Raw genomic sequence first — 24,177 nt, 5'->3', positions numbered from 1 at the left:
TATTCATTATCGTAGTATCGTACTATCTCTCTCATCTTAATGTTGCCCGGCACTATGGATAACACTAAAAAGATGTAGTTAAGAACATTTAGAAATTTTATTGGGAACGTGTTAGGACAACACTGGAAAATTGAAGAAATAAATCCTGATTTAGCGATTGATCAGCCAATTTAGCTAATTTAATACAATGTTGCACACAAAATCAGTCTATATCTGGAAAAAAAAAAAAAATTCAATTCATTACTTCGTTATAATCTAGATTCTATTGGTTCTTTCAATTTTCTTATTTGAACATAATCATATTTTTTCGCATGAATATGCAGAAAAAATAAGGATTACTTTTTTTTAGCGTCTTAAATAAGACTATTTTAAGTAATTATTTAAAATGTTAAAATATATCCTTATATTACTTACTGCGCCATTTCACCAGATAATTTTTAAAATTAGAAAAAGATCTGATTAGGTAAAAATTTTCTGATAATCTTAATATAAACGCGGGATTTGGTTATTGAAACTTTTTTAATATTGTAATTGGTTAAAAAAGAATTTTTAATGTGCTGTGTTATTATAATAATAGTACAGCTTTATTAGAAGATACAGCAAAAAAAAAAGTACTTACAATGTTTCATACTTATTTCATCATACATACAATAAATAAAAGTCATTATATTCATTAATATCAGAAATTTGTAATATTTGTAAAAGTTACAAATCTCTAATCGTAATGATTGCACAAGAATCATTCGAAAAAATTCGAAACCGAGTATTTAAATTTTACCTTGTATAAATCACCATATAAATTTTTTTTAAAAAAAAACTAGTTATAAAAAAAGGAAAAAATAATTATTATTAAAAAATAAAATTGTTTCAGACGCAGGTGACTTTATTGATCATTAATTCAGTCACTGAACTGGCAATAAAAACTGTCATCATTTTTTCCCTAACAAAAAAAAAACATATATTTTAAATTTTACCTTATGTTTTTTTTTGTGAATTGAAAAATGAAATGGATCATATGTGTAATTAACGTGAAATAATGAATTTTAAGTTGTATATTTTGTTTATTGGTATATCAATGAACTGTAGATTTAATTTTTAACCAACATTACCAACATTCGTGAGAGAGAAGAAATGCCTCATAATAATAAGAAAAATTCCCATGATGGAGGGATCGGCAACACGCATTAGTTCACGATTAAAGTAGCGTTAAAGTAACGTGTAAACGTGTAACGATGTTCATTGAAAATAGACATTTATTATACTAATGTAATTTCTATTTCTAACATTAAAAAAATAAAAATAAAGAAAAATAAAAATAAAATAAAAATAGATCCTATTAAAATATAAATAAATAAATATAAGAACTAACAAATAAAATTACGTAATATATTAAATTAAAGAAAATCAAGCATTAATTCATTTAATTCCAAAAGATTTTCGTTATACAATCTTCTATTGGAAGATGGATTTTCAGCACGAGGAGTAGGTACAGTTTGATCTTCTGCTGGGTCAATTTTATACATAATTTCCAACATGATTTTATACTCTTCAAAAGAATATATAGCTCCTTGTTCTCTAATCTGATTCAACATATTCTAAAATAAATAAATAAATAAATAAATAAAACAAAATATTTAATTAATAAAAACTTAACATTGTATTCTTAGTGAAAGATTAAGTATACATACGACAGGTCCCATGTTAAACATTTCGTAATATCTTCTGGCTCTTTCCAAAGAAATTTCTCCCGGTGTTTCAACAATATTTTTCAAATTTTGTTGTAATGCAAGTATGTTACGTGTCATTTTCATGACACCATTTTTATTTAAATTTCTAGTGTAAATTGCATTATTCACTAACACATGTTCCATCAATGAATCAAGTCCTTCGAATATAAATCTATCAGAGAGAAAAAAAATTAAAATAACAAAATTTTATTGAAAAAAAAAGAAATTTATAAAATAAGTTCTAATAATCTTACTTGTGTTCTTTAGCTGGTAAATGAGATACAATACTCTCATCATATTTTACCACATCTGTATTAAGTGTTAAAACAAATGGATCAGGTTCATATGCTTCATATTCAAGTTGATAATTACCCTACAATCATATAACAAAAATAAATTCGTTACAATTATCTTATTAAAATAAAATCAATTATCTCAACGAAACTCACCTCCCGCATTGCTTTATCAACATAATGTAATGTATGGCATCGCAATTCAACTCTCAAGGTAAACAAGGATTGTTCCGCCAATTGTTGAAAAGTAGCCAACAATGCATCAAATCGACTAAAATTCACATGAATTAAAAGTTTATCCAATTTAACATTAAAATTTTCAATTATTTAATCATACTTTGCCATTTCTCCTGTTAACGGTAAACTACACTCTTTTTCTTCATCAATTTCTTTTTTCTTCTCATTCTCTTTAGCAATAGCATGTGCATTAACATTAACACCACCATATAATGACCAACGACGACTTAATTTAGCCTAAATTACAAGAAAAGTCAATATCATTTATTATATAAAATTAGTATTTCTAATGATTCTTATTTACCAAATTTCCATCATCCATTTTTGAGCTTATCGGTTTCGGTTTAGAATCTCTACCGCGAAGTTCCCAAATTTTGGCGACAAACCATTTCTGATTGAATTAAATAATATTAGTAAATTGTTTCACATATTAAATCACGAAATTTCACTCCTTACCAAACTATGGTAAAGATTTGACAAAGCTGTTAATCTCTTATTCTCAGTGATTAATTGTCCTGCGCTAATCTCTCGATTCTTCTTAAAATTCATTTCAATTCTCGTTTCCTAAATTAACAACATAAAAAAAAAAATTTAACAAATCAAATTAATATACAATCAAAAAGAATAATTTTGATAATATAAACCTTATCACAAAACATTTTCCTTTTTCTTCGATTTCTAACATTATCTTCAGCAAGGTAGGGATATTGTCCTAGAACTTCAGATAATTGATCTTGTTGTACCCAAATGGCACTAATTCCCTGATTATTTGCATCATCTTTTACATTTGCATCACCTTTATTCTTTGATACAATTGCTATATTTTACCCAAAAGTAAATAAATATAATTTTAGTGGACTTTTTTTTTTTAAAAAAAAAATTATTTTCATATTTAGGTAATTTACCTTGATATTGCTCAAAACACCTTACATAATATCGTGTAAGTAGAGAAATGATCATTTTATTATATTCTTCTTTGTGGCTTGCCATAGTATGAAGCATAGCACAAAGACTTTCTATAATCATCATTAATGAAGATGCGCTCTAAAAGAAAATTAACCAAAAATTATAGATATAAAAATTCAAAAAAAAAAGAATATTTAATAATATCAAATTTACTTTGACAACGGGCAATGTAGAATAAGTTTTGTAATTTGGATCTTCTTGGAATGCATCTGAACCTGTTTTGCACAAAAAATTTAGCCACTTCAACAGATTTTAATTGGAATTCAGGAAAATTAAATTACCAGTTGTAGCTTGACGAAATAATTCAAATATTTTATCGCCAATCTGTGGTAAGAATACATTAAATACAAAGTCGTCCAAGAAAGTTGTGAAATCCGCAGAAGAATGTTGCGCACTAAATACATTATTCCCATACATTAATAGATTTATGACAAACAAGTAATTTTTTTTTTTTAGGAAAAAAAAACCTACCTAGGTGGTATAATAGTTTTAACTTTATCTAAAAACGCAAGAGTTGGTTTAAATAAAACTGATACATTAAATGCATCAGGCTTAACAACAAGTCTATGCCCTGCTGTCATATTTGTATTTGCAAATCTATCAACTACGAATACTGATAATTGTCTTTCATCCGGTACTTTTGTAAACACTTCTGGTAATGATTCTTTAAGTACTGTTGAAACATCCCGTTCATAATATTTATCTAACTCTTTATTTGGTACTGAATCTCCAAATCTAAACAATTGCTGTTCAAAAAACATATAGATGAGCAACCTTATTTATTACAAAGGAATTTTCTAATTATAAATGATACAAACTTTAGAAGAGTCACGAGCCCGCTTATCTTTTATCATATCTTGAAACGAAGCCTCGGGATTATTTTCCGAAACAGACTCTCTCTCGTCTTCTGTAATATAATCACGTAAAAGAGTTCGAACCTTTAAAGATTAAAAGTAATTTTCGTTAAGTAATTAATAAAATATAATTTATAAAAAAATTTTGTAGAATATTAATTCAATAAACATTTACCTCACTTTGTACAGGTTTCCAAATTTCAACGAAAGGGTAAACTCTAATCTTTCGTGACTCTAAATGAAAAAAAAAAATCATTAATACTGTAAAAGTTTACATAAATGAATAAATTAATCTAAATTTATATTAACCATCTGTAACCTTTGCGTATTCTGGTCTCTATAAACAAATAGAAAATTATTATTATACGGTAAAATTTAAAATCATAAGAAAAATAAAATCAAATAGCAATTTCTAACCTTGCTAATCCTTTCTACAATGTCAAGAATAAACCTATGCCCTTGTAGTACCGCATCTAATTTAGAATATGTAGTCCAAAGTAGGTCTCTTAATATTTCCATTTGGGAATCATTTTCCGGAGAATCTAACGTAAATATATCTATTATATCATCATTCTTCGATTTTTGGCTATAAATATCTGAATTCCTAAGTAGAAAATTATATAATTGTAAATTTTATATTATAAATATAGAAATCTCTGATTTAATTAATACCTTTCTTCCACTTCAGCAACTGTCTTATCAACTAATTGATATAATTCTATTGGAATTCTTTGTGTTATGGTCTAAAATACCAACAAAAATTAATATATGTATTTATAATTATAATGAACACAATTATAAAATAAATTAATAATACTTCAAGCGCTTGTGGTAATTTTCCTAAAGTAGCAAGAGATTCCATTAAAATTTCCATGTAATAAAATGAGTCGGTTTCAGGATTTATATCAGTGTTTTCTGTAATCTATACGTATATATTATGACATAAAAATTAATAAAAATAGCTAGTTTTTTTACATGAATATAATATACCTACTCTTTCATCTTCATCATTAAGATTTACAGTGCTAAAGGGTTTAGGCGATCTAGGGCTAAGTGGTACGCTTGTAACAATAGCAGTATCGACTATAATTTATTAAAATATTAGCCAGTAATATAAATTCAAATAACATTCTAGAATTATTTGCTTACCTTGTAAATTCTTTTTATTCCTTGATGTAATATAACTTACCTTGCGGAATTCCTTTCCGGAATTCCATTCCATGAGCGATGAAGGCACTATAATAATAAATATACTTTAATATTTCAAAAATACATATTAATAAGTAAGAGAAGATTACATACATGATTTCTGATCCTTAATGTACTTTACCCATTTACTATCACAATATGAATTTTTTAGATATAAATGGTTGTGTAACTCCTCAATCAAAAGTTCGTGAAGTGACTAATGAACAAAAATAATATTATTGACGAATTTAAATATTACGTAAGATCATCATATTACAATTAATTACACTTTGTTGTGCCTTAAGGTATCTTCTTAAATCCGATAAAGCTCCGATTCCAGCCATTTCTTTTTTTCCTAAGGTTTTTATTACATCCAATAACATTTTAGAAGCTGTTAAAAAATGCTTTTCTCTTAATAAAGCCTCCAATTTTTCTGGTATTTCCTTAAACTCTTCTCTACAATAATGGGAGAAAAAAAATATTTTATAAATTTCATTTTTCTTTTTTTAAAGAATTAATTTAAACATACTCACATTTGATCTAATATACGAATCATCTCTTTATATTGTTGGCTACGAAACCACAATTGAAGAAGATCTGAACGTTTTGACATCAATGATTCTTTACATACTTTAAGTTGTGTCTTCATATCTTTTACTCTTTCCTGAGAATCTAATATTGTTTATATAAAGTTAGAAAGATGAATAAAACCAGATGATCACAAGATAAACTTACCTCCAATATTATGGATAACTCCTCCAAATGTACCAATTGAACTGTTAAACCCTTGATAATAATCTAAAATAAAAATGGTTTATTAAAATACTTTAAAATTGTAAACAATAAAGTTCAATTATCTTAATCAGTACCATCAACAATATATTGAAGAGCTTTATCTAAATTGCTGTTCATTTGTTTAAATACTCCGTAATCCTTGCCAAGTGAACTGCCATCAAGTAATTCCAAAGCAAGAGGAACAGGATTAAACTATCAAAATTAATCACTTGTTAAAAAACTAATCAAATAAACAAATTCAGCAAACATTTAATTACTTACATCTTCATTTATCATGAAATCCCATTTTTCTTTGATCTGTCGCATGACATCTGAAAAAAAAATTAATGATCAAAAAAAAATAAAATAAAAAATAAAAATAATTTAATTAAAATGAATCTTTTGGCTTACTTTCCATCTCTCGGAAACTATCATTTTGGACATTTCTATCATTTGCGTTTAATGCCCCCCAATCTTCGTATCTATTACCATCACCATTATAATCATTATAATCAGACATCATAATAAAACCATTAAATTAATTATTTTAATTATTTTCCAAATTTAAAAAATAAGTTAAACATAATTTCGGTTATTTTCGGTCTTCAATACTATATATATTAGATGATCGTGTTACGATTACACAAATCAGAAATGCAGTTATTTTTTTCAAGAGCGTGCTCCTACAGCCAATTACCTAAAATATATAATAATAAAATTTACTAAAAATAAAAATAAAATCTTATTAAAAGAAAATTTATTCCGTTAAAATATTTATTTCCTTTTTTTTTGCTTCGAGGAATATTTTGAATATTTTGTGTAGTATAATTTATTGTATAATTATTTAGAAATATTATTTATTCAGTTTTCTGGTTATAACTGGTTTATTATCAAGAAAATTCTATTTTAGACAAAATAAAAACACAAAAAAGCCTAGAATTTTTACTACCTGGAATGCTCATGGCTGCTTCGAAAGAAACAATAAACTTAGTTAGAAGTCTATCCAATGATAATAAAAATGATACTACGGATTATTTTGAAGATAATTTACAAGTAGACAATATTTTTAATAGAAAGAAAAGATTATCTAATGCTAGTTCACGTTCATCTATAAATTACGACACATACTTTAACCCTGAAACACAATTAATGATTAATGAATTAGAAAAACACGTCGACGAATTAGCAAGATCTCAAGATCAGATCAGTACATTGCATATACCAAGAGAAATTGCTAATAAATTAAAAAAAGATAAAAATTCTCTATTTAAACAAAAAGTAGCCGAGGAAGTAGAATTTGAATCAGATGCTACTACCGATGATTCTGATGAAGAAGAAGAGCAGCAATTTTTATCTGAAGAACCAGAATCTATGATATCATCTGATAAGAATGATCAAAAGGAAAATGATTTAGAAAAAGTATGGAAAGAGTTTGATTGGAGTTCAAATGTTAATTTAATTACAATGAAATCACAATCCCTAAGAAATTCTTATAGGAACTCTGGTAGTTTTATTAGGAACTCTTTCAAGACAACAAGAAATAGTTCTTTACAATATTCTAGAATAAATAATAATATTAATATTCAGCAATGGAAAAAAGAAAATCAAATCAAAGATTCAGGAACTTATAATAGTAGAAGGCTTTATAATTTGTTTCCTAGCGTGAATAAAAGTGATTCTAGTGTTGATGATAATAGGGGAATTTTGATAAAAAATGACAATAATTTGAAATCAAATAATTTTGGATTTGATAATAATGAAAACGAAGGATTGAGGAAATGTAAGATTTTAATTTTTTGAAATGATTCTAAAAACATTATTATGATTTCATTTTTCATTTTCATTATTTTTTTCTCATATTCACTTAAAAAAGTGCCGGAAGAAATCGATACGTCTCCACAAGTTCTTTTTCCTAATAAAAACCAATTTAATCAAGGTAATTAATTTATTTTTCTGCTATTTGCTTTAAAAGTCACTTTTTACAAAAAAATTATATCATTTATTATTATACAAGAACAAGAATCCTCTTCATCATCTCAGAAATCAAGCGAAGATTCGTTATGTATGTTTTTCTTAATTACTTCGTTAAGGTTCAAAAATTAATTAATTGTGCATCCAATATTAATTATTAACTTTTTTCTTTGTATTTAGTGTCTGGTGATGCATTACCAGGTATTATTAATTTTTTTCTTTTAATTGCGTATTCTTTAATAAAATTGAAATATTTAAGGTTTCTTAAATTTCCAAATCTTTCTCCTCTCTTCTTTAGATAACATGTTAGTTCGTATAACAAAATTAGATTTTAACCCACCGCGATCACCAAATTCCAAAGCAAAAACATCAATAAGATTAGTTATTCATTCAGTTACACATCACACAAAACCAAGTTCATCATATCAAGAACAATTAAAGAAAATGTTTTTATTCCCTTTTGATTATCATTCTTTTGTATTTGATGCCTTAAAAATTGATGTTTATGAACATGCTAGTTTTTTGTACGCAAAAAAAAAATTAGGAAGAGTAATTGTCAGACTAAGTGCTTTAAAAGATTCGATTTTGAATCAAAAGGATTTTGAAGGGTAAATATCATTTGAAAATGTTTAAAATTCCTTATAAAAAATTGATGTCAAACTATTTTGTTTTATAGAAATTTTCCATTGGAATTTAGTGGTGATCCACATCCTCAGAAAATTGGTACAATAGATATTGCAATAAAATTTCACTTTCAAAATGATCCACCGCTTCTTTCTCCAAAACCTTCAAGCCAACCAAAACCTGTTGTAACTCGTTCAAAAACAGCACCAGCTTTGCTTTCAAGCAGTAACAACGATCAAAATAGACAAATATTACCTCCAGTAATAGCAAACACGAGAGGAATCGTAGATCAAGAAGTATCAAGTGAGATAGAGGAAGCCGATGAAGGAGAATTTGCGAATATAACGCATCCTGAAACTAGGCCTTTAGGCATACTTGATAGGGTATTAAATCAAGAGACAAGGGATGCTATTAAAGAGATCACTGTGTTGTATCATGCTTTCTTTGATCATGGATGGAGATTGAGTAAATTGGAGTTCTTGAAAGCTTATATGTTGTTGGAAAAATACTATTCTCAAAAGCCAAAGTAGGTTTAAAAATTAATATTTTACTTTCTGTTATGAAGATTAACGAATTAATTATTTTCTTTTATAAAAGTCAAGTGACAGGATGTTTATATCATGATATAGAAAGAATTCAAACCGCTCAAAAATATTTAAAATATTCTATGGCTTCATATGTAGGTAATTTAAGTTATACAATAGGATCTACTTGCAAAATAATAAATAATTATTGTTCTGTATATATATTAGGGATCTTTTTTATTTCATTGGTTTGGATATGGTCATAATATGGCTCCCTTAAGTAAGTCTGTTTTTATTAATTCTATTGTATATGTCAATTTGATTCTAATTTTTTTTTATAGATGCAATCAGAATAAATTCAGACCGTAAAGCTGTCCAAGAATTCTTTTCGCTTGAAAAAGATGATATTATTTGCTGGGAATATGGTCAAAAAGCCGTATCCGTTCCTAATTACATGGTAATTCATGATCCAGAGACTAACTCAATAATCATATCGATTAGAGGAACGATGGTAAGTTGAAAATTAAAATTTCCATCTCAATTTAACTCCTGAAATTTAATACTCCTTTTCGCATTTAGAATGTTACAGATGTGATTACGGATGCATTAGCACATTATGAACCTTGGAATGGAGGGTTTGTTCACAGAGGAGTATTGCGTAGTGCACAATACTTAGTAAATCATTCACTGGATGATATTAGAGAAGCCGTAAAAAAATTTAAGTCAAATGCGATACAAATTATTGGACATTCATTGGGAGCCGCAGTTTCAGCAGTAGTTACATTATTGTTAAGAGACAAATGTAAAGATTTAATCGAACAAGGAATTGATATACATGCATGGAATTTTGCTACGGCACCTTGTTGTTCTTTAGAATTAGCTTGTAGAGCTGAAACTGAAAGTTGTATTGATAATTTTGTTAATGAGAATGATGTTATACCACGATTGAGTTATGGAAATTTAATGGATTTTAAAGAGTTAGTTAAATTTGCTGCTAGTGAATTGAAAAATGAGAAATACAAAAAGGTTCGTATTAAAAAAAAAATTATTATTTTTTATTTCAACTTTTTACTAACATTTATATTGTTTATCTATAGTTAAGTTCAAAAGACAAATTGGCTAAAATCCTAACTTCAATTGATGATTATCGAACAGCATTAAAGTCCAATTCATCCGCACAAAAACTATATATACCTGGTACAATATATTATTTGTATAAAGGATTTCATAGATCACACATTAAATCTTCAATAGCATTCTATACGAAAGATATTGTATGTGAAAAATCTAGGCCTGAATTATTTACAGATATAAGTTTACGTAGGAATTGGTTATTTCATCACTTTCCTGATAGATATGATAAAAAATTCAAAGGGGTAACAAAATTTTTATTAAGGAAATTGAATGAAAAAGATGATGGAGACAAGGGCAATAAATTATTGAAGAAATGGAAGAAAGTTGCTGAATCCGAAGTTGTTAATGATGAAGGAGGTAGAATGGGAAAATGGATGTCAAGAAGTGGTCATATGTAAAGAAATTGTAAATATTTTAAATATTTTATATGCCGAACAATGTGAATTCAGTATATTACATATCACCTGACTTAAAGTTAGTTTTATTTTTTTTTTATTTTTTTAGTAGACACCAAGTATTATTGTGATTATTCATAATTTATATTTAAAACGTTTTAATAAATATAAAATACAAATTGCTAAATTAATTCGTAAAGAAAATATAAAAATATATTCATGTGGTTGAGTCATAACAAATTATTTTTTATTTTTTATTTTTATAAACCACGTGAACAAGATTACAGAAAGATAGACAAGAACAAAAGATAAAACAAAAGTCGAACGCTATCTAATACTAAGCTATAATCAAACCGCCCGAGGACAGCGCCACTCTGGTACCTTTAACGAACCCGGAGGAGTCCCTAACACGACATCACATCCCAATGGACCAAAGAAAAGGCTTTATTGGTAGCCCAGGATAGGATTTCTCCCCCTGGGTGTCGACTACCGAGGTAGTCTACCATTGGTTGATACCACGGTTGTGACCGAAGTCGGTGTGATACCATGATCTACGCACTTTCCCACCACTAGGGCTACGATCTACACCTTCTAGGCCTATGGTATAGGCCCACGCAGTATAATTCATAGAGCATCCGTTGGCTGGACGGATCGAACCTGCGTCCTCCATTCCTGTCTTAGACAATCATAGGAGGGGTACACCATGCCAGTGCACTAGGTCAGCCACGACCTGTTGAGTCATAACAAATTTACTTGTTTAATTAATTATACGTCAAAATTAGCTAATCACGTGACTAATTCCAAGTATATAACTTTCCTAATATTATTAAAAATTTCTCAAATATGAATACCAAATATATTTACGTTAAAGTTGTCAGTGAGTTGATAATTTCAGAATGTCCTTCAGATATTATCTCTCCCTATCATTGCCATAGGATTCGTTCACTTCTTCCAGATTATATTAGTTTCTTTAATAAATATGGGAGCTATATAAGCCAGTCTACATTTATAAATGATTACATTGTTCACGGTTCAAGTTATGTTATAAGAACTCATATTGAAAGATTTCTTGGAAAAACCATAAGGTAATTTTTTAAAAAATCAATTTTGCATATAATTTTTGACCTTTTACCATATCTTTTATAGGGATGAATGGCAACTTACACAATCTGCAGAAAATGATTCAGATAATTTGAATCCTAACAAGCAAATTTAAAAACTTAACCCTTAGATCATCAATTTCTCTACAGTATTTTAAAGCAAAGGGTTGGAAACATTCTTGAAAAATACAATCTTTTATTATTCCTGTAATTACTGTATATATCTTCTTGTTTATAAATCTTACGTAATCAGCTAATCCTCATCTTCAGATTTGATATTTTTTTTTTATTTATTTTATTTTATTTTGATAAACTGTTAAGATTGATACATGACAACATAAATCGGATCATTTGCGCCTGTTTAGTAGTCCATAACGCTTATCATGATGGAAAATTAATAGATGGTGCAGTTGATCAAAGAAACGAAATCGACTCGAATTTATTACAGATTGAGTATCAACGTGATCAATTCAGACATAAATGGCTTCTGTTTGGTGTTTATACACAAATGCTCTGCGAGAACGTAATAATAGCTTAATGTAATTATTCAGTATCAGAAGGTACTTAATAGCATTATTCAATATCGCAATCTTCAAAGAGATATCAGAAAGTTTGAGGAACTAAAAGACTTTTTAGATAATGATCAATATTCTGGTTAAGAGGGTATCAAAATGTTTCAGATGAGAACCAGATCATTTACAGACAAACGGAATAGCACTTTTAGTTTAAGGCACGGTAATACGATAGAAAAATTCTCGTCGCAAGAAAAAATTTTCATATTATACATAAAAATTCTATCATAGTACAGTAAATAAATGTACTACTGTTAGTACTGTAGCATATCATACTAAACTTTTGAAATTTTTATAAAGATCTATTGCAGGAATAATATGTTAAAATTTATTATAAATATATGGAAAGTTAAAAAGACATGGTGGTACACTGGTACATATAAAATCAGTAATAAATATTTTTAATTAATTATAGTAATTTAATTACTTATTAAATCTGCCAATCATTTGTATAATTTCTTTATCTAATATCTTTAAATCTTGTTCTTTTGATAAGCGATGGTCTCCGTTGTGAATTAATATTGTTTTTACATTATCAACAAAATCACTTTTTAATGCGCTAGCTAATTTTAAAGTTTCCTCGTAAGATATATCTGGATCAAGTTTACCATGTAAAAGTACAATTGGGAACTTTATTTTATTTCTGATATTTTTAAGATCTAATAAATGATTTCGAGCTTCTTGAAGAAAATGAAATGAAATTGGATAAGTTCCTGTGGGTGAATATTTAGATTGTCTATGATAAAAACTATCAGGTGATGTATTAGATTCATCCAAGAATAATCCTTTTTCTTTAGCTTCTTTTAATATATTTTCAGTAAAATTAATAGCAGGAGCAATCCCAATGATTCCAGTTATTCTATTCTTTAACTGTTCTTCCCCTTTTAAAGCGACTAATAAAGATAACCAAAATCCCATACTTGACCCAACTAAAATTTGTGAATTTGTAGTTTCATGTTTCATTATATTACAAAGATCATTATACATTCTACCAATTGTAACATTAAAAACATCTGTGAATGAACCTGAAGATAATCCATGAGCATAATGATCAAATATTAAAAAATCTAAATTATTATTCACACAAAAATTTATTAAATGCGTTACTTTACGAGAATTTTGCATTTCAGAATGAAATCCATTAACATAAGTTAGTCCCGGCAATTTTTTTCTGATTGAATGGTTTACATACTTTTGAAACGATATGTATTCGTGAGGTGAAATTGCAAAACGACGTGCCATTATTAGAAAGAAGGATATTTTAGATCAACCAAAAATACGTCATTCTTTCATGAAAGATCGACCAATAAAAGTTATTCTGATGATCTAAAATGGGTTGGAAAAAATGAATTTCTTTCAAGAAATACAAACAAATTATGATATTAAAGATGATACAATAAAAATAGTTGAAATGCACACGTGTGGAGAACCAACACGTATAATAGTTAAAGGATATCCACCAATAAAAGGGTCAACAATATTAGAAAAAAGAAGATATGTACAAGAAAATTTAGATTATCTACGTAAAAGGATAATATTTGAACCAAGAGGCCATAAAGATCAGTATGGGGCAATTTTAATTAAAAATAGCAATGAAAATGGCGATGAAACTGTAGACATCGGAGTATTGTTTATGCACAATGAAGGATATTCTACTATGTGTGGACATGCTACAATAGCATTAGGAAGATTCCTAATCGATTCTAATATATTGAATTTTTCTAATGATGGACAAGTTAGAATTAACATTGAATGCCCCTGTGGAATTGTACCAACATTTGTTGATACTATTCGACTCTCAAATGGAAAATTACAAGCTAGATCCGACAAAGATGTTAAATTTCATTCAGTACCATCATTTGCAGTCGCAATAAATGTTTCGATTGAATTTAAAGGAAGAAAAATTAGGGTTGATATTGCATTTGGAGGAGCATTTTATATTATTATTTCGGTTAAAGAATTACTACCCGACATTGTGCAAGAAAATTATCATAAAATTATGCTAGAAAATTTTAAGTACATTACAGAATTGGCAGGTGATCTTACGGAGAAGTGCAGGAACTCAAAAGAATTTATCCAAAAATATATAATACATCCAGATAATTTGAAACAAGATTTAAATTTCTTATACGGTACCATAGTAACTAATGACATATATAATATTTGTATCTTTGCAAATAGAGAAATAGATAGATCACCTTGTGGATCGGGAGTATCAGCCAGAGTCGCCTTACAATATGCAAAAGGTATTTTACAATTGAATCAAACTTGTTACTATCAAAGTATAATAGGAAACGATAATAAGTTTTCAGGAAAAGTTATTAAATCTTTAAAATTACAAGGAAATGGTAATAATAATTCAGAAGAAATTCAGGCTGTTATAGTTGAAGTAGGAGGAAAAGCATATTATACAGGTGTTTCCACCTTAATAATTGAAAAAGATGACACTTTTCAAGAAGGTTTTTTATTACCAAATTAAAAGATAATTATCATTGAGAACAAATAAATACATTATGTACAAATATAACTTAAAAATAAATAACTTTAGATTTAAGTTTATTTAATCCTGAATCAACATCTTTTTCGTAATTCAAAAGTGTTGGTCTTAGGAATCCAATATATAATCTTTGTGCTCCTTTAGTTTGTGGTAAAAATAACCTATAAAGAGAATTCTTTTAATAAAAAATAATTTAAAAGTACCGAAAACATTTATTCTTACCAAAGGAAAAATACCACTTTAAGTAAAAAGTAGAATGGAACCCAATGTAAGATAATATCCGAAAAAAATTCAATAATATGAAAAAATCCCAATACAGTCCTATCAAATAAATAAATATATATAAAGTCAAATATATAAATATAAATATACATATTTCTGAGATAAATTTACCAGTAAGTTAACCACTGAGTATCATCATCGGTTTTCGTGGTCTCAATGGCTTTGAAAGAAGCATAAGCTATATAAAAAGTGTGGTTCATTAGTAAACTTACTTTAGAATAATAATTCTATTGTATTACACATGTTAGTACATACCAGGATATCCCCAAGCAACTAAATTACTGAGAAGTTTTCCCCAAACGTTAAAAAGCATCATAAGAGATAGTAACGCCACACTTCCTGCAACCAAATAAGTCTTAGGAACGTTACATTCTTTTTCTAATTTTACAATTAGTGGATATTTAGATAATTCTCTATCAAGTTGAGCTTCGTAATTTTTAATTTGTTCCATTTTTTTTACAATCAAAAACTGAGAGAATATAACGCGAAAGCAGAGAGAAATAACGGAAATAATCCTCTTCGGCGGTTTTACTTATTTTACATACATGCCGTTTTGTGTAACAACGGAATTTACATAAATAACGGAAGTTCGATACCATATATAAAAATCATTTTAAGTTATAAAAAGATATAATGGCTACGGAAAACAATTCAACGCAAATAACTAAAGATAAGAATGACGACGATAAAAAGATTTTTGACGAAAATAACGATGAAATAAATATTAATGATGATTTAAGTAATGTTAATAATATTGGTTCCAAATCAAAAAAGAAAAAGAAAAATAAAAATAAAAAAAAGTCTACTACAGAATCGACGACAGATGATAAAGTTGATTTAGATGAAATAGTAGAACATATACTAAGGTAGATACTATAATTTAATCATTTATTAGTCGAATTTCATCAGTTACCATTTAAATATGTTTTTCCTTATATAACAGTGAAAACCCATCTACATCTAAAACATGTTCTGTTCCAAATTGTAAGCAAACATCAAGTGCTGTTATGGACCTGACATGTCAATATTGTAATATGAAATATTGCATGAAACATAGGTAGCTACATATGAAGATAATAAAATTGATCCCTTTTTATTTATTTATTTCATTTATCTTATTATTGATTTTTTTTTTAAAAAAAAAAGATATCCTGAGGCACATTCCCCAAAATGCGTTGAAAAGGCTAGAAACGCTGCACACTCTAATTTTAAACAAGAATCAATTCATGTAATAACTCAAGAAAAAAAAACCCCTGGTTCAACGAATGCAAAAAATTTCAGTGTTAATAAAAGTAAAGAAGAATTAAAGAAACGATATAAAGAAAAATTAGACAAAGCAAGGCGAAATGAAAGAGGTGGATAAGAACTAGATCTATATAATTTTTAAAAAAGAAATTTTAATTTTATAATGGATACAATCTGATTTAAGAGAATTCTGAAATTTACAGAATGTTATGGCATAGATTATCTGATTTTAATGGCTTATATTAGATGGTGAAAGTTTGCATAAAAAAAATAAATAAAATAAATAAAAAATCATAATGGTTAGTATCAACATATTTTTGTTGGTATTGACATATTATATATTAGGATTGAATATAATTATTACTTTCTAGTACTGATTATGTTCTTCTTGTGAATATGTTTTTTAGATCATTTAATCATGTATCTATTATTTTTAGATCTGTTTAAAACTCACATTGATATTCCCAAATCCCTAAATTTCACTTTAAATCCACAAGCACATAAAATACAGCATGGTTAGACTGGTTAGTCCTAAAAAAAAAGAAGCCCTGTCAATCCGTTCCAAAGGGTTTTTGGTCAATCCAATATTCAGGAACCAATCATCTAGGGACCCTCGCGTGTGAACAATTAAAATTTGAACAGGACTAATATTGGTCTAAAGGTTAAAGGTTCGGTCGCGCAAACAAATGGCAGATCTTGCTAATCAAATTAAACCTCAACGAGAACAACGACCGAAAAATGAAACAGTCCGGAAATGAACAGGCCCGTATAGAAGTTTAAATTGTGAATTTGGAAATTGCTGGTGTCACGTGATGCGAAACAGAGTCTAAAATATAATGTATTTATTTGTTTAGAATCAAATAATCAAATACTTAATCGGATTAATACATTCAAAAACCTGAAAATCGGCGATTTTAACTATATCAGATCGTAGAAGTTTTTTATATTGAATTATATAAATTTATTAAATTTATTAGTAGATATGTCGTAATACAATGAACCCCGTGCCAGCTATTTTTCAAGGGAACAAAGGTAACACTTTGTATTCACTAATAATTTTATTCTTCGTTCGCTTGAAGAAAAAAAAAATTCATTTTTTCAAATTTAGATAATAACTATCCAAATTAAAAATCAGCCCGTGAAGTCACCAATGCCTGGTCCAGGGTCTTCCAATCGACCTAATGTCATAATACATGGTGGTAACAGACTCAACTTTATTTCGTCATGGTTTTTTTTATGGATATTTCAACTTTTGAATATATCTCGGAAACGTAATTTGGGAAAGGACGATTTGACTTTACAAGATTCCGAAACGGCTAAGGTAGTTGGTGATAGATTGGAAAATTTTTGGAGATTAGAAGGTGATAATACAGAGAATAGGTAACATATCGTAATTTTCTTTTACATAATCAATTTTTACATTCAGCTCACATATATGTTCATTCAATTAACATTATCTAATTTTGTCGTCAAAAGTAGAAACGGTAAAAACTCAATCCGTCGAGCACTTGTCAAATCATTTGGCACTTATTATGCATTCCTTGGTTTATACAAGCTTTTTGGAGCATTTTTTACTTTCTTGGGTGCTTATTTTCTTGTCAATAGATTGATCGATTACGCTTCTGGGAATGGTAATACTCTAGCGGCGTATTTGTATGCCTTAGGCTTATTCCTTTGTGCATTATTTAGTTCTATATTTATCAATCAACTGATTGCCGAGTCTACAAGAGTCGGAGTGCAGGTATATTAAAGTAATGCGGTGTCTTAGCTTAAAGAGTTCCCCTACACTAATTTTACTGCGTATTTAGGTTCGTGCTGCGTTAATGGTATTGATCTATCGGAAATCGTTGCGTTTGAGTTCCGACCGTGGCGGAACCGGTGATATCAGTATGTAGATTATAATTACGTCATTTTTATGAAATTCTCACATGATCTTTATTAAACATTCCTCCCTTATTTAATAAATCTTAGTTAATTTGGTGGCAAATGATTGCAATAGGTAAAGAATAATATTAATTTATTAATTATATATATATATTTGTATATTTTTGTTCTGATTTATTTTGTTAACGAATTAAGAGTGGCGGAAGCTTGCGTAAATTTTCATTTTCTATGGAGTTCCGCTGTAGAAATAATAGGTATTTGGTTAAGTCTGTATATTTTATAGTTGCAATAATTTTGATACATGGATACTGATGGTTCCCGTGGTTGTATACAGCTGTTCTTATTTTGGCTTGTGTAGAGCTTGGCACTGCTGGCTTACCAGGTATGTATTTTCCGAATCTCTTTTAGTACTTTTTATACAAATGTTCAAAATGATAAAGATTTTCTTTAAATTCAAATTTTGTAGCTCTATTTATTCTTCTTGTTTTATTTCCTATACAATATAAACTTGGTAGACTTACTTCCACTATATCCAATACTATTACAAATATCACTTCTTCACGTATCCATCTTATGTCTGAAATTCTTACTGCAATAAAATTGATCAAATTTTATGCATGGGAATCATATTTTCGTGAACGTGTTGGTCGAGTTCGTCGGAAGGAATTTTCTCGATTGCTGAATGGAATCGTAGTGAAAGTTTGGACGTTTTGTGTCGTGTTTGGAGCACCTGTTTTAGCTATGCTGGGATGTTTATGTGTCAAAGTTTTATCACCAGATTATAATAATGAATATGAGGGTATTAGAGCAAGAAAAGTATTCACTGTGTTGGCTCTATTTTATACAGTAAGGTGGGTTCACATGAAGTATATTTTTTATTTAATTAATGTAATTTATATAACCCTTTTTTTATTACCAGATATCCTCTTATAATGCTTCCTATTGCTGTGAGAACAACTTTGGGTAATTCGAGGAAAATTAATTTGTCCGAGTGAACTTTAAATTGTGAATTAAATTCCCTTTTTTTATTTATTTATAGGTGCATTGGATTCTTTTGAGAGATTAAATGAATTCCTACTGCAAACAGAATTGGAACCTTTAAAACAAGAGAAGGAACCAATAGAGAATGATCCATCTATAAGAATATATATGAATGATGCAGATTTCAGTTATGAAGGAGTTTCAGATCCTACTTTGAGATTTTTAAATATGAAAGTGAGACAAGGGGAATTAATTGCTATTGTGGGCGATGTTGGAGCTGGAAAATCATCAGTCTTGAGTGCAATTTTAGGTCAAATTCGTAAGGATAATGGGATTTGTAAGATTAGAGGATCTATTTCTTACGTTCCTCACGATGCTTGGCTGTTAAATTCCACGCTGAAGGATAATATTCTTTTTGGTAATGATTATGATGACAAGAGATATCAAGATGCTGTGCATATTTGTGCATTAAACAGAGATTTTAGTTTATTAAGTTATGGTGACATGACAGAAATTGGCGACAGAGGGGTTAATTTAAGTTTGGGTCAAAGACAAAGAGTTAGTGTTGCGAGAGCTGTATATAGTAATGCTGATATTATTTTGTTGGATGATCCATTGAGGTTTGGTTATCTATTTTAAGTGTATACATTTCTTTTAAATTTTTTATATTGACATATTTTCTATTGTATTGAAGTGTTATGGACCCCGTAGTCGGTAAACATATTTTTCATGAATGCATCCGTAAATATCTTAAGGTATTTATTTATTTATTTTTAGTTTCACATAATTCCGCTATGTTAATAATTATATATAATATATATAATAAATCATTTAGGATAAAGCTGTCATATTTGTAACCAACCAATTGCAGGTATATAACTTAGATTTTTGCAAATAAATTTCTTTTTTCATTATCTAATGGTCACTAAATTATAATTTTTAGTATCTTTCCGAATGTGATCGCATTATGGTTATGAAAGATGGTGAATGTTTCGAAGAAGGAACGTATGATGAATTAATAACAAAAGATGTAAATCTTGCATCTTTAATTGGCGAATACATGGAAATTGAAGATCCAGATCAAATTGACGAACTCATCAATGAAATTCGTTTAGAAAAAGTAGCTGAAGAAATTGATGAATCTGATGGCCTAGAATCTCTAGTTGTAGCAGATTCCAAAAATAATTCAAACCTCAAGGAATATCCACTTTCGTTCACCCGTACACAATCAAAATCGGAAGCACACGAAGCCACAATTAATCGAATTGTAGAATTAAATTCACATACTATTCAAAACGCAAATATTAACGAACAGACAATTTCAAAAATGATTGAAAGAAACAATTTAACAATTCTCGGGGGAGCTGGTAAAACAAGAATGATGGGCACGCAAGTTAATCGCGAACTTAATGTTACTGCGAAAGCCGTTGAAAGAAATCAATTAACAATTCACAGTTTAAATGAGCGTGAAGGAATAACACCTATAATCGATTCTGATAGAAGGAAAGAACCCAAAGTTAGTTTGCATGTCTATTTAGACTATTTCCGGAAATCAACTGGCTTTAGTTTGACACTTTTAATGATTATTTCCTTCTTTCTCATGGCTGCTGTCAGATTTTTTAGCGGTAAGTTTGAAATGATACATTAAATGGATTCGTTCTTTGAATTTCGCGGATTATGAAATTAATTTTTATACTCAACTTTTTATATTTTAGATTGGTGGCTTATAAATTTAGTAATATCAATTAATCCTGAACAATATGGTTCACGATTAGGAATATATGGCGCTTTAGTTGTAATGTTATTGTTTATCATATTATTTAATACTTTCAAGATTTTTTATTTGATATTAATTTTTAATTTGAAATAAATAGGGTATAGTTCTTATAGGAGTGTTTGCACGCGGTGGATTTTACGCATGGGTCATGATGCATAAAAGTCAAGCTTTACATGACCAAACGTTTATGGTAAGTATTTTTTTTTTCCTGGAGGGGAAAAAAAAAAATTTAACTGCATTTCAGAAAGCAATAAATCTTAATTTATATATTTTAGAAAGTAATGCGTGCACCAATGTCATATTTCGATATAACACCTCTTGGAAAGATATTGAATGTATTTGCAAAACATCAGTATCTAGTTGATGATGTTTTAAGTGATAACGCATTACAGGCAGGTTTAACTATCAAATCTCATTCTTAATTTTAAATTATCTTATATTGTTTAATGTTTTTATGTAGTTTTTTTCATGGCTTCCTTTAATTACCGGAACTGTCATTTTTATAATAATTCTTTTTCCATGGACCGGAATAGCGGCAGTTGTATTGTCATTTTGTATTTGGTTTCTGATTTATGTTTCAAAAGATGTCGAAGAAAGGTTCAAACATATGGATGGTAAGACAAATTTTTAAATTCACGACTTAATTATGTTACTTATATTTAGTAATTTGTTACTGTAACATTTGTTTAGCGGATAGCAAAGCACCAATTTTCTCTCATTTATCAGCAACTCTTGAAGGACTTGCTAGTATTCGAGTGTATAATGCACAAAATAGATTTGATGATCAAAATATCGAAAAAATCAATACAAATAATAAAGCTTTATTTGCAATGATGCAAGGTAAAATACAATGGTTTTTTGTAATTAATTTAAAAATTTTCTAACAATATATATAATATATATTATATATATTTTTTTTCTTTTTTTTTAAAAAAAAAAATGTTAGTAAAATCATGGCAGTCATTATATATTGACCTATTGGCATCGGTTTTTATTTTTGCAACTGCTCTTTGTGTAATTATTTTACGTAAAGATGGTGGCCCAGAGTATGCAAGTAAAGCGGGTTTGGCTATTGCAAATGCACTGCAATTACTTATTTTTGTCCAATGGATGGTACGATCTGGTCGAGATGTAGCTGCCACTATGGATAGCGTTCAACAATTGCTTTATTATCGACAAAATATACCTTCTGAGGTTTGTATTGTAAATTGTTATCTTAAATAATCAAAATAATAGAATTTATTTTCATTTTTTTTTCTCTATATAGAGACCAAATGTTATTGAAACCAATCGTCCGCCACCAGATTGGGGTAAAAGTGGAGAAGTAAGCATTTGACTTATATGATACTTATATGATATAAACTTTTAATAATTTTATAAAATATTAACAAATTTCTTGTGCTTAGATTGAATTCAAAAATGTTACCCTTCGTTATAACATATATGGTGTTGCTGTTCTCAAAAGTATTTCATTTCATATTCATCCTCGTGAAAAAATTGGTATTGTTGGCAAGACCGGCTCTGGTTTGTAATTTTTTTTCATATATTCCAATTCCTATAATTGTATTTAAAATTAACAAATTTTGATATTAAAAGGTAAAACAACTTTACTTGTAAGTTTATTAAGAATTGTTGAATTGGCTGAGGGTAATATAATTATTGATAATTTGGATATAAGTACAATTGGTTTGCGTGATCTTCGTAATAATATCGCTATAATTCCACAAGGCAAGTAGTAATTATTAAAATAATTTTTTTTATTAAAACATACTACATAATGTTTATCATTTTGCTTTAATATTTAAATAGAACCTGTAATATTTGCTGGAACAATCCGTTCAAATTTGGATCCATTTAGAAAATGTACAGATGAAGAAATATGGAATGCGCTTAAAGCGGTGCATCTATATGATAAAGTTAAATCGTCAACATCAAGATTAGATACACAAGTATTAGAAAATGGAAGAAATTTTTCCCTTGGACAAAGACAATTATTTTGTATTGCAAGAGCTTTACTAAAAAAGACTAATATATTAGTTTTAGATGAAGCAACAAGTGCTGTTGATTTACAAACTGATGTAATTATTCAAGAAACCATAAAGAAGAATTTTGCCGATCATACAGTATTAACAATAGCTCATAGATTAGTAAGTATAATTTTTCTTTATATATAAATAAACAAAATAAGATTCATTATTAATTTGCGAATTTTATCATCAATAGAATACAATTATGGAAGCAGATAGAATTTTATGTTTAAATGAAGGAAGGGTAGTAGAATTTGATACACCATTAAATCTGTTAAATAATCCAGAAGGATTTTTTTATCAATTAGTGGATCATAGTGGACCTGAAGTAGCAACAAAACTTAAACAAATAGCATTACAACATGCACCATCAAATAATATCACAATACCTGATATTTCAAATTCAAATACAATATCGAAAGAACATGAAAAATCAACAATAATATCACCTACTATATCAGCTGATTCACAGCATAATAACAATCAACATTCACATATGCCACCGTCATTAGGAGAAGTATTTGTACAACCGCCATCACCATCAACTTCACAACAAAAAGATTAAAAAAAAAATAGTTATTTAAATTTAATTTATGTATAATTTTTTTTTAGGAAAAAAAAAAAAATTTCACACTGTATTTATTAGTTATTTTATAAATATTGTAAAAAATTTTTGCATTAATAAAATTTTGATTTTTAATGTTTTATACTGTCTACAGTATACTGTCTAGATGTCTATATGCGTAAAAGAAAAGGAAATTTTTATAAATGCACAGGCAAAAGACTTAATTTACGTGGAATTGAAAATCACAACAAATATCACACTGGAATTTATGTTTAAAATGAAATTTTATGTTCAGGGTTTTTTGAGAGAAAATAATGAATCATGATTTGCACAAGAATCTTAAATAGCTTTATATCTGATATAGCACAAAATTTTGGTCCTAATATACACTTTCCTATTAACTACTTGCAATCAAATTTGCAGCACATATTCCACAACATCCAGTACGCTTTTCATTACTTGTGTTTTTATTCCATTATAAAGTCAATATTAGTGCGACATTGTATCACCCTAAAAAATGATTTTTCAAAATTAAAATTGTTAACAGAAATATAAATAAT

General features: G+C 28.1%; 8 protein-coding genes across 8 annotated transcripts; 5 read left to right on the top strand and 3 right to left on the bottom strand.

Annotated features, from left to right (window-relative positions):
* Nucleotides 1-1,237: 1,237 nt before the first annotated feature.
* Nucleotides 1,238-6,628, bottom strand: OCT59_003374 (uncharacterized protein). The gene is made up of 27 exons (XM_025318064.2): nucleotides 6,451-6,628; nucleotides 6,322-6,371; nucleotides 6,135-6,252; nucleotides 6,001-6,063; nucleotides 5,799-5,937; nucleotides 5,553-5,721; nucleotides 5,380-5,482; nucleotides 5,227-5,313; nucleotides 5,072-5,160; nucleotides 4,895-4,999; nucleotides 4,750-4,820; nucleotides 4,495-4,681; nucleotides 4,387-4,414; nucleotides 4,253-4,311; nucleotides 4,042-4,161; nucleotides 3,695-3,969; nucleotides 3,505-3,617; nucleotides 3,377-3,438; nucleotides 3,163-3,301; nucleotides 2,902-3,074; nucleotides 2,714-2,821; nucleotides 2,562-2,648; nucleotides 2,358-2,494; nucleotides 2,177-2,291; nucleotides 1,982-2,100; nucleotides 1,689-1,899; nucleotides 1,238-1,595 (listed from the first exon to the last, which is right to left on the bottom strand). The coding sequence occupies exons 1-27, from the start codon at nucleotides 6,560-6,562 to the stop codon at nucleotides 1,395-1,397; spliced, it is 3,240 nt and encodes a 1,079-aa protein (XP_025176986.1). The 5' UTR covers nucleotides 6,563-6,628; the 3' UTR covers nucleotides 1,238-1,394.
* Nucleotides 6,629-6,835: 207 nt separating this feature from the next.
* OCT59_003373 (uncharacterized protein) lies at nucleotides 6,836-10,883 on the top strand. Its single transcript, XM_025318065.2, has 11 exons — nucleotides 6,836-7,819; nucleotides 7,913-7,975; nucleotides 8,054-8,101; nucleotides 8,191-8,211; nucleotides 8,309-8,618; nucleotides 8,687-9,160; nucleotides 9,232-9,313; nucleotides 9,387-9,438; nucleotides 9,500-9,669; nucleotides 9,738-10,184; nucleotides 10,256-10,883. The coding sequence occupies exons 1-11, from the start codon at nucleotides 6,994-6,996 to the stop codon at nucleotides 10,688-10,690; spliced, it is 2,928 nt and encodes a 975-aa protein (XP_025176987.2). The 5' UTR covers nucleotides 6,836-6,993; the 3' UTR covers nucleotides 10,691-10,883.
* Nucleotides 10,884-11,526: 643 nt separating this feature from the next.
* On the top strand, nucleotides 11,527-12,047 carry OCT59_003372 (uncharacterized protein). The gene is made up of 2 exons (XM_066145570.1): nucleotides 11,527-11,772; nucleotides 11,834-12,047. The coding sequence occupies exons 1-2, from the start codon at nucleotides 11,531-11,533 to the stop codon at nucleotides 11,901-11,903; spliced, it is 312 nt and encodes a 103-aa protein (XP_065996279.1). The 5' UTR covers nucleotides 11,527-11,530; the 3' UTR covers nucleotides 11,904-12,047.
* A 604-nt stretch (nucleotides 12,048-12,651) lies between these two features.
* OCT59_003371 (uncharacterized protein) lies at nucleotides 12,652-13,730 on the bottom strand. Its single transcript, XM_025310919.2, has one exon. The coding sequence runs from the start codon at nucleotides 13,599-13,601 to the stop codon at nucleotides 12,783-12,785; it is 819 nt and encodes a 272-aa protein (XP_025176988.2). The 5' UTR covers nucleotides 13,602-13,730; the 3' UTR covers nucleotides 12,652-12,782.
* OCT59_003370 (uncharacterized protein) lies at nucleotides 13,705-14,974 on the top strand (the record flags this gene model as incomplete). Its single annotated transcript, XM_025331144.2, has 1 exon — nucleotides 13,705-14,974. The coding sequence occupies one exon, from the start codon at nucleotides 13,705-13,707 to the stop codon at nucleotides 14,836-14,838; it is 1,134 nt and encodes a 377-aa protein (XP_025176989.1). The 3' UTR covers nucleotides 14,839-14,974.
* On the bottom strand, nucleotides 14,746-15,640 carry OCT59_003369 (uncharacterized protein). The gene is made up of 4 exons (XM_025308547.2): nucleotides 15,394-15,640; nucleotides 15,250-15,316; nucleotides 15,079-15,177; nucleotides 14,746-15,017 (listed from the first exon to the last, which is right to left on the bottom strand). Exons 1-4 carry the CDS (start codon nucleotides 15,587-15,589, stop codon nucleotides 14,888-14,890), a joined length of 492 nt encoding a protein of 163 aa, XP_025176990.1. The 5' UTR covers nucleotides 15,590-15,640; the 3' UTR covers nucleotides 14,746-14,887.
* On the top strand, nucleotides 15,487-16,722 carry OCT59_003368 (uncharacterized protein). The gene is made up of 3 exons (XM_025318066.2): nucleotides 15,487-16,004; nucleotides 16,082-16,195; nucleotides 16,285-16,722. Exons 1-3 carry the CDS (start codon nucleotides 15,772-15,774, stop codon nucleotides 16,499-16,501), a joined length of 564 nt encoding a protein of 187 aa, XP_025176991.1. The 5' UTR covers nucleotides 15,487-15,771; the 3' UTR covers nucleotides 16,502-16,722.
* An 811-nt stretch (nucleotides 16,723-17,533) lies between these two features.
* OCT59_003367 (uncharacterized protein) lies at nucleotides 17,534-23,780 on the top strand (the record flags this gene model as incomplete). The annotated part of the gene is made up of 23 exons (XM_066145569.1): nucleotides 17,534-17,763; nucleotides 17,860-18,124; nucleotides 18,192-18,270; nucleotides 18,355-18,382; nucleotides 18,463-18,521; nucleotides 18,602-18,649; nucleotides 18,734-19,118; nucleotides 19,187-19,230; nucleotides 19,307-19,868; nucleotides 19,943-20,003; nucleotides 20,084-20,119; nucleotides 20,192-20,873; nucleotides 20,964-21,043; nucleotides 21,123-21,215; nucleotides 21,301-21,417; nucleotides 21,486-21,639; nucleotides 21,716-21,865; nucleotides 21,972-22,219; nucleotides 22,293-22,349; nucleotides 22,432-22,549; nucleotides 22,622-22,753; nucleotides 22,835-23,172; nucleotides 23,249-23,780. 23 exons carry the CDS (start codon nucleotides 17,534-17,536, stop codon nucleotides 23,615-23,617), a joined length of 4,335 nt encoding a protein of 1,444 aa, XP_065996278.1. The 3' UTR covers nucleotides 23,618-23,780.
* Nucleotides 23,781-24,177: the final 397 nt, after the last annotated feature.

Source organism: Rhizophagus irregularis, chromosome 11, assembly GCF_026210795.1.
Source record: "Rhizophagus irregularis chromosome 11, complete sequence".
In the NCBI taxonomy this organism is placed as follows: Eukaryota; Fungi; Glomeromycota; class Glomeromycetes; order Glomerales; family Glomeraceae; genus Rhizophagus; species Rhizophagus irregularis.
Note: the sequence above shows the minus strand (reverse complement) of the source record. Positions and strands in the feature narration are given on the sequence as shown.

Excerpts from the sequence above, each read along its gene's own strand:
- OCT59_003369 (XM_025308547.2), bottom strand. The coding sequence starts at position 15,589 with ATGGAACAAATTAAAAATTACGAAGCTCAACTTGATAGAGAATTATCT. Across the intron at positions 15,317-15,393 it reads AGTTGCTTGGGGATATCCTG|CTTATGCTTCTTTCAAAGCC; the intron begins GTATGTACTAAC and ends CTTTTTATATAG. Across the intron at positions 15,018-15,078 it reads AAAGTGGTATTTTTCCTTTG|GTTATTTTTACCACAAACTA; the intron begins GTAAGAATAAAT and ends TTCTCTTTATAG.
- OCT59_003373 (XM_025318065.2), top strand. The coding sequence starts at position 6,994 with ATGCTCATGGCTGCTTCGAAAGAAACAATAAACTTAGTTAGAAGTCTA. Across the intron at positions 9,161-9,231 it reads TACTATTCTCAAAAGCCAAA|TCAAGTGACAGGATGTTTAT; the intron begins GTAGGTTTAAAA and ends CTTTTATAAAAG. Across the intron at positions 9,439-9,499 it reads TCATAATATGGCTCCCTTAA|ATGCAATCAGAATAAATTCA; the intron begins GTAAGTCTGTTT and ends TTTTTTTTATAG.
- OCT59_003371 (XM_025310919.2), bottom strand. The coding sequence starts at position 13,601 with ATGGCACGTCGTTTTGCAATTTCACCTCACGAATACATATCGTTTCAA.
- OCT59_003372 (XM_066145570.1), top strand. The coding sequence starts at position 11,531 with ATGAATACCAAATATATTTACGTTAAAGTTGTCAGTGAGTTGATAATT. Across the intron at positions 11,773-11,833 it reads TTTCTTGGAAAAACCATAAG|GGATGAATGGCAACTTACAC; the intron begins GTAATTTTTTAA and ends TATCTTTTATAG.
- OCT59_003368 (XM_025318066.2), top strand. The coding sequence starts at position 15,772 with ATGGCTACGGAAAACAATTCAACGCAAATAACTAAAGATAAGAATGAC. Across the intron at positions 16,005-16,081 it reads ATAGTAGAACATATACTAAG|TGAAAACCCATCTACATCTA; the intron begins GTAGATACTATA and ends CTTATATAACAG. Across the intron at positions 16,196-16,284 it reads AAATATTGCATGAAACATAG|ATATCCTGAGGCACATTCCC; the intron begins GTAGCTACATAT and ends TAAAAAAAAAAG.
- OCT59_003374 (XM_025318064.2), bottom strand. The coding sequence starts at position 6,562 with ATGATGTCTGATTATAATGATTATAATGGTGATGGTAATAGATACGAA. Across the intron at positions 2,822-2,901 it reads GGAAAATGTTTTGTGATAAG|GAAACGAGAATTGAAATGAA; the intron begins GTTTATATTATC and ends TTGTTAATTTAG. Across the intron at positions 2,292-2,357 it reads TTAACAGGAGAAATGGCAAA|TCGATTTGATGCATTGTTGG; the intron begins GTATGATTAAAT and ends TGTGAATTTTAG.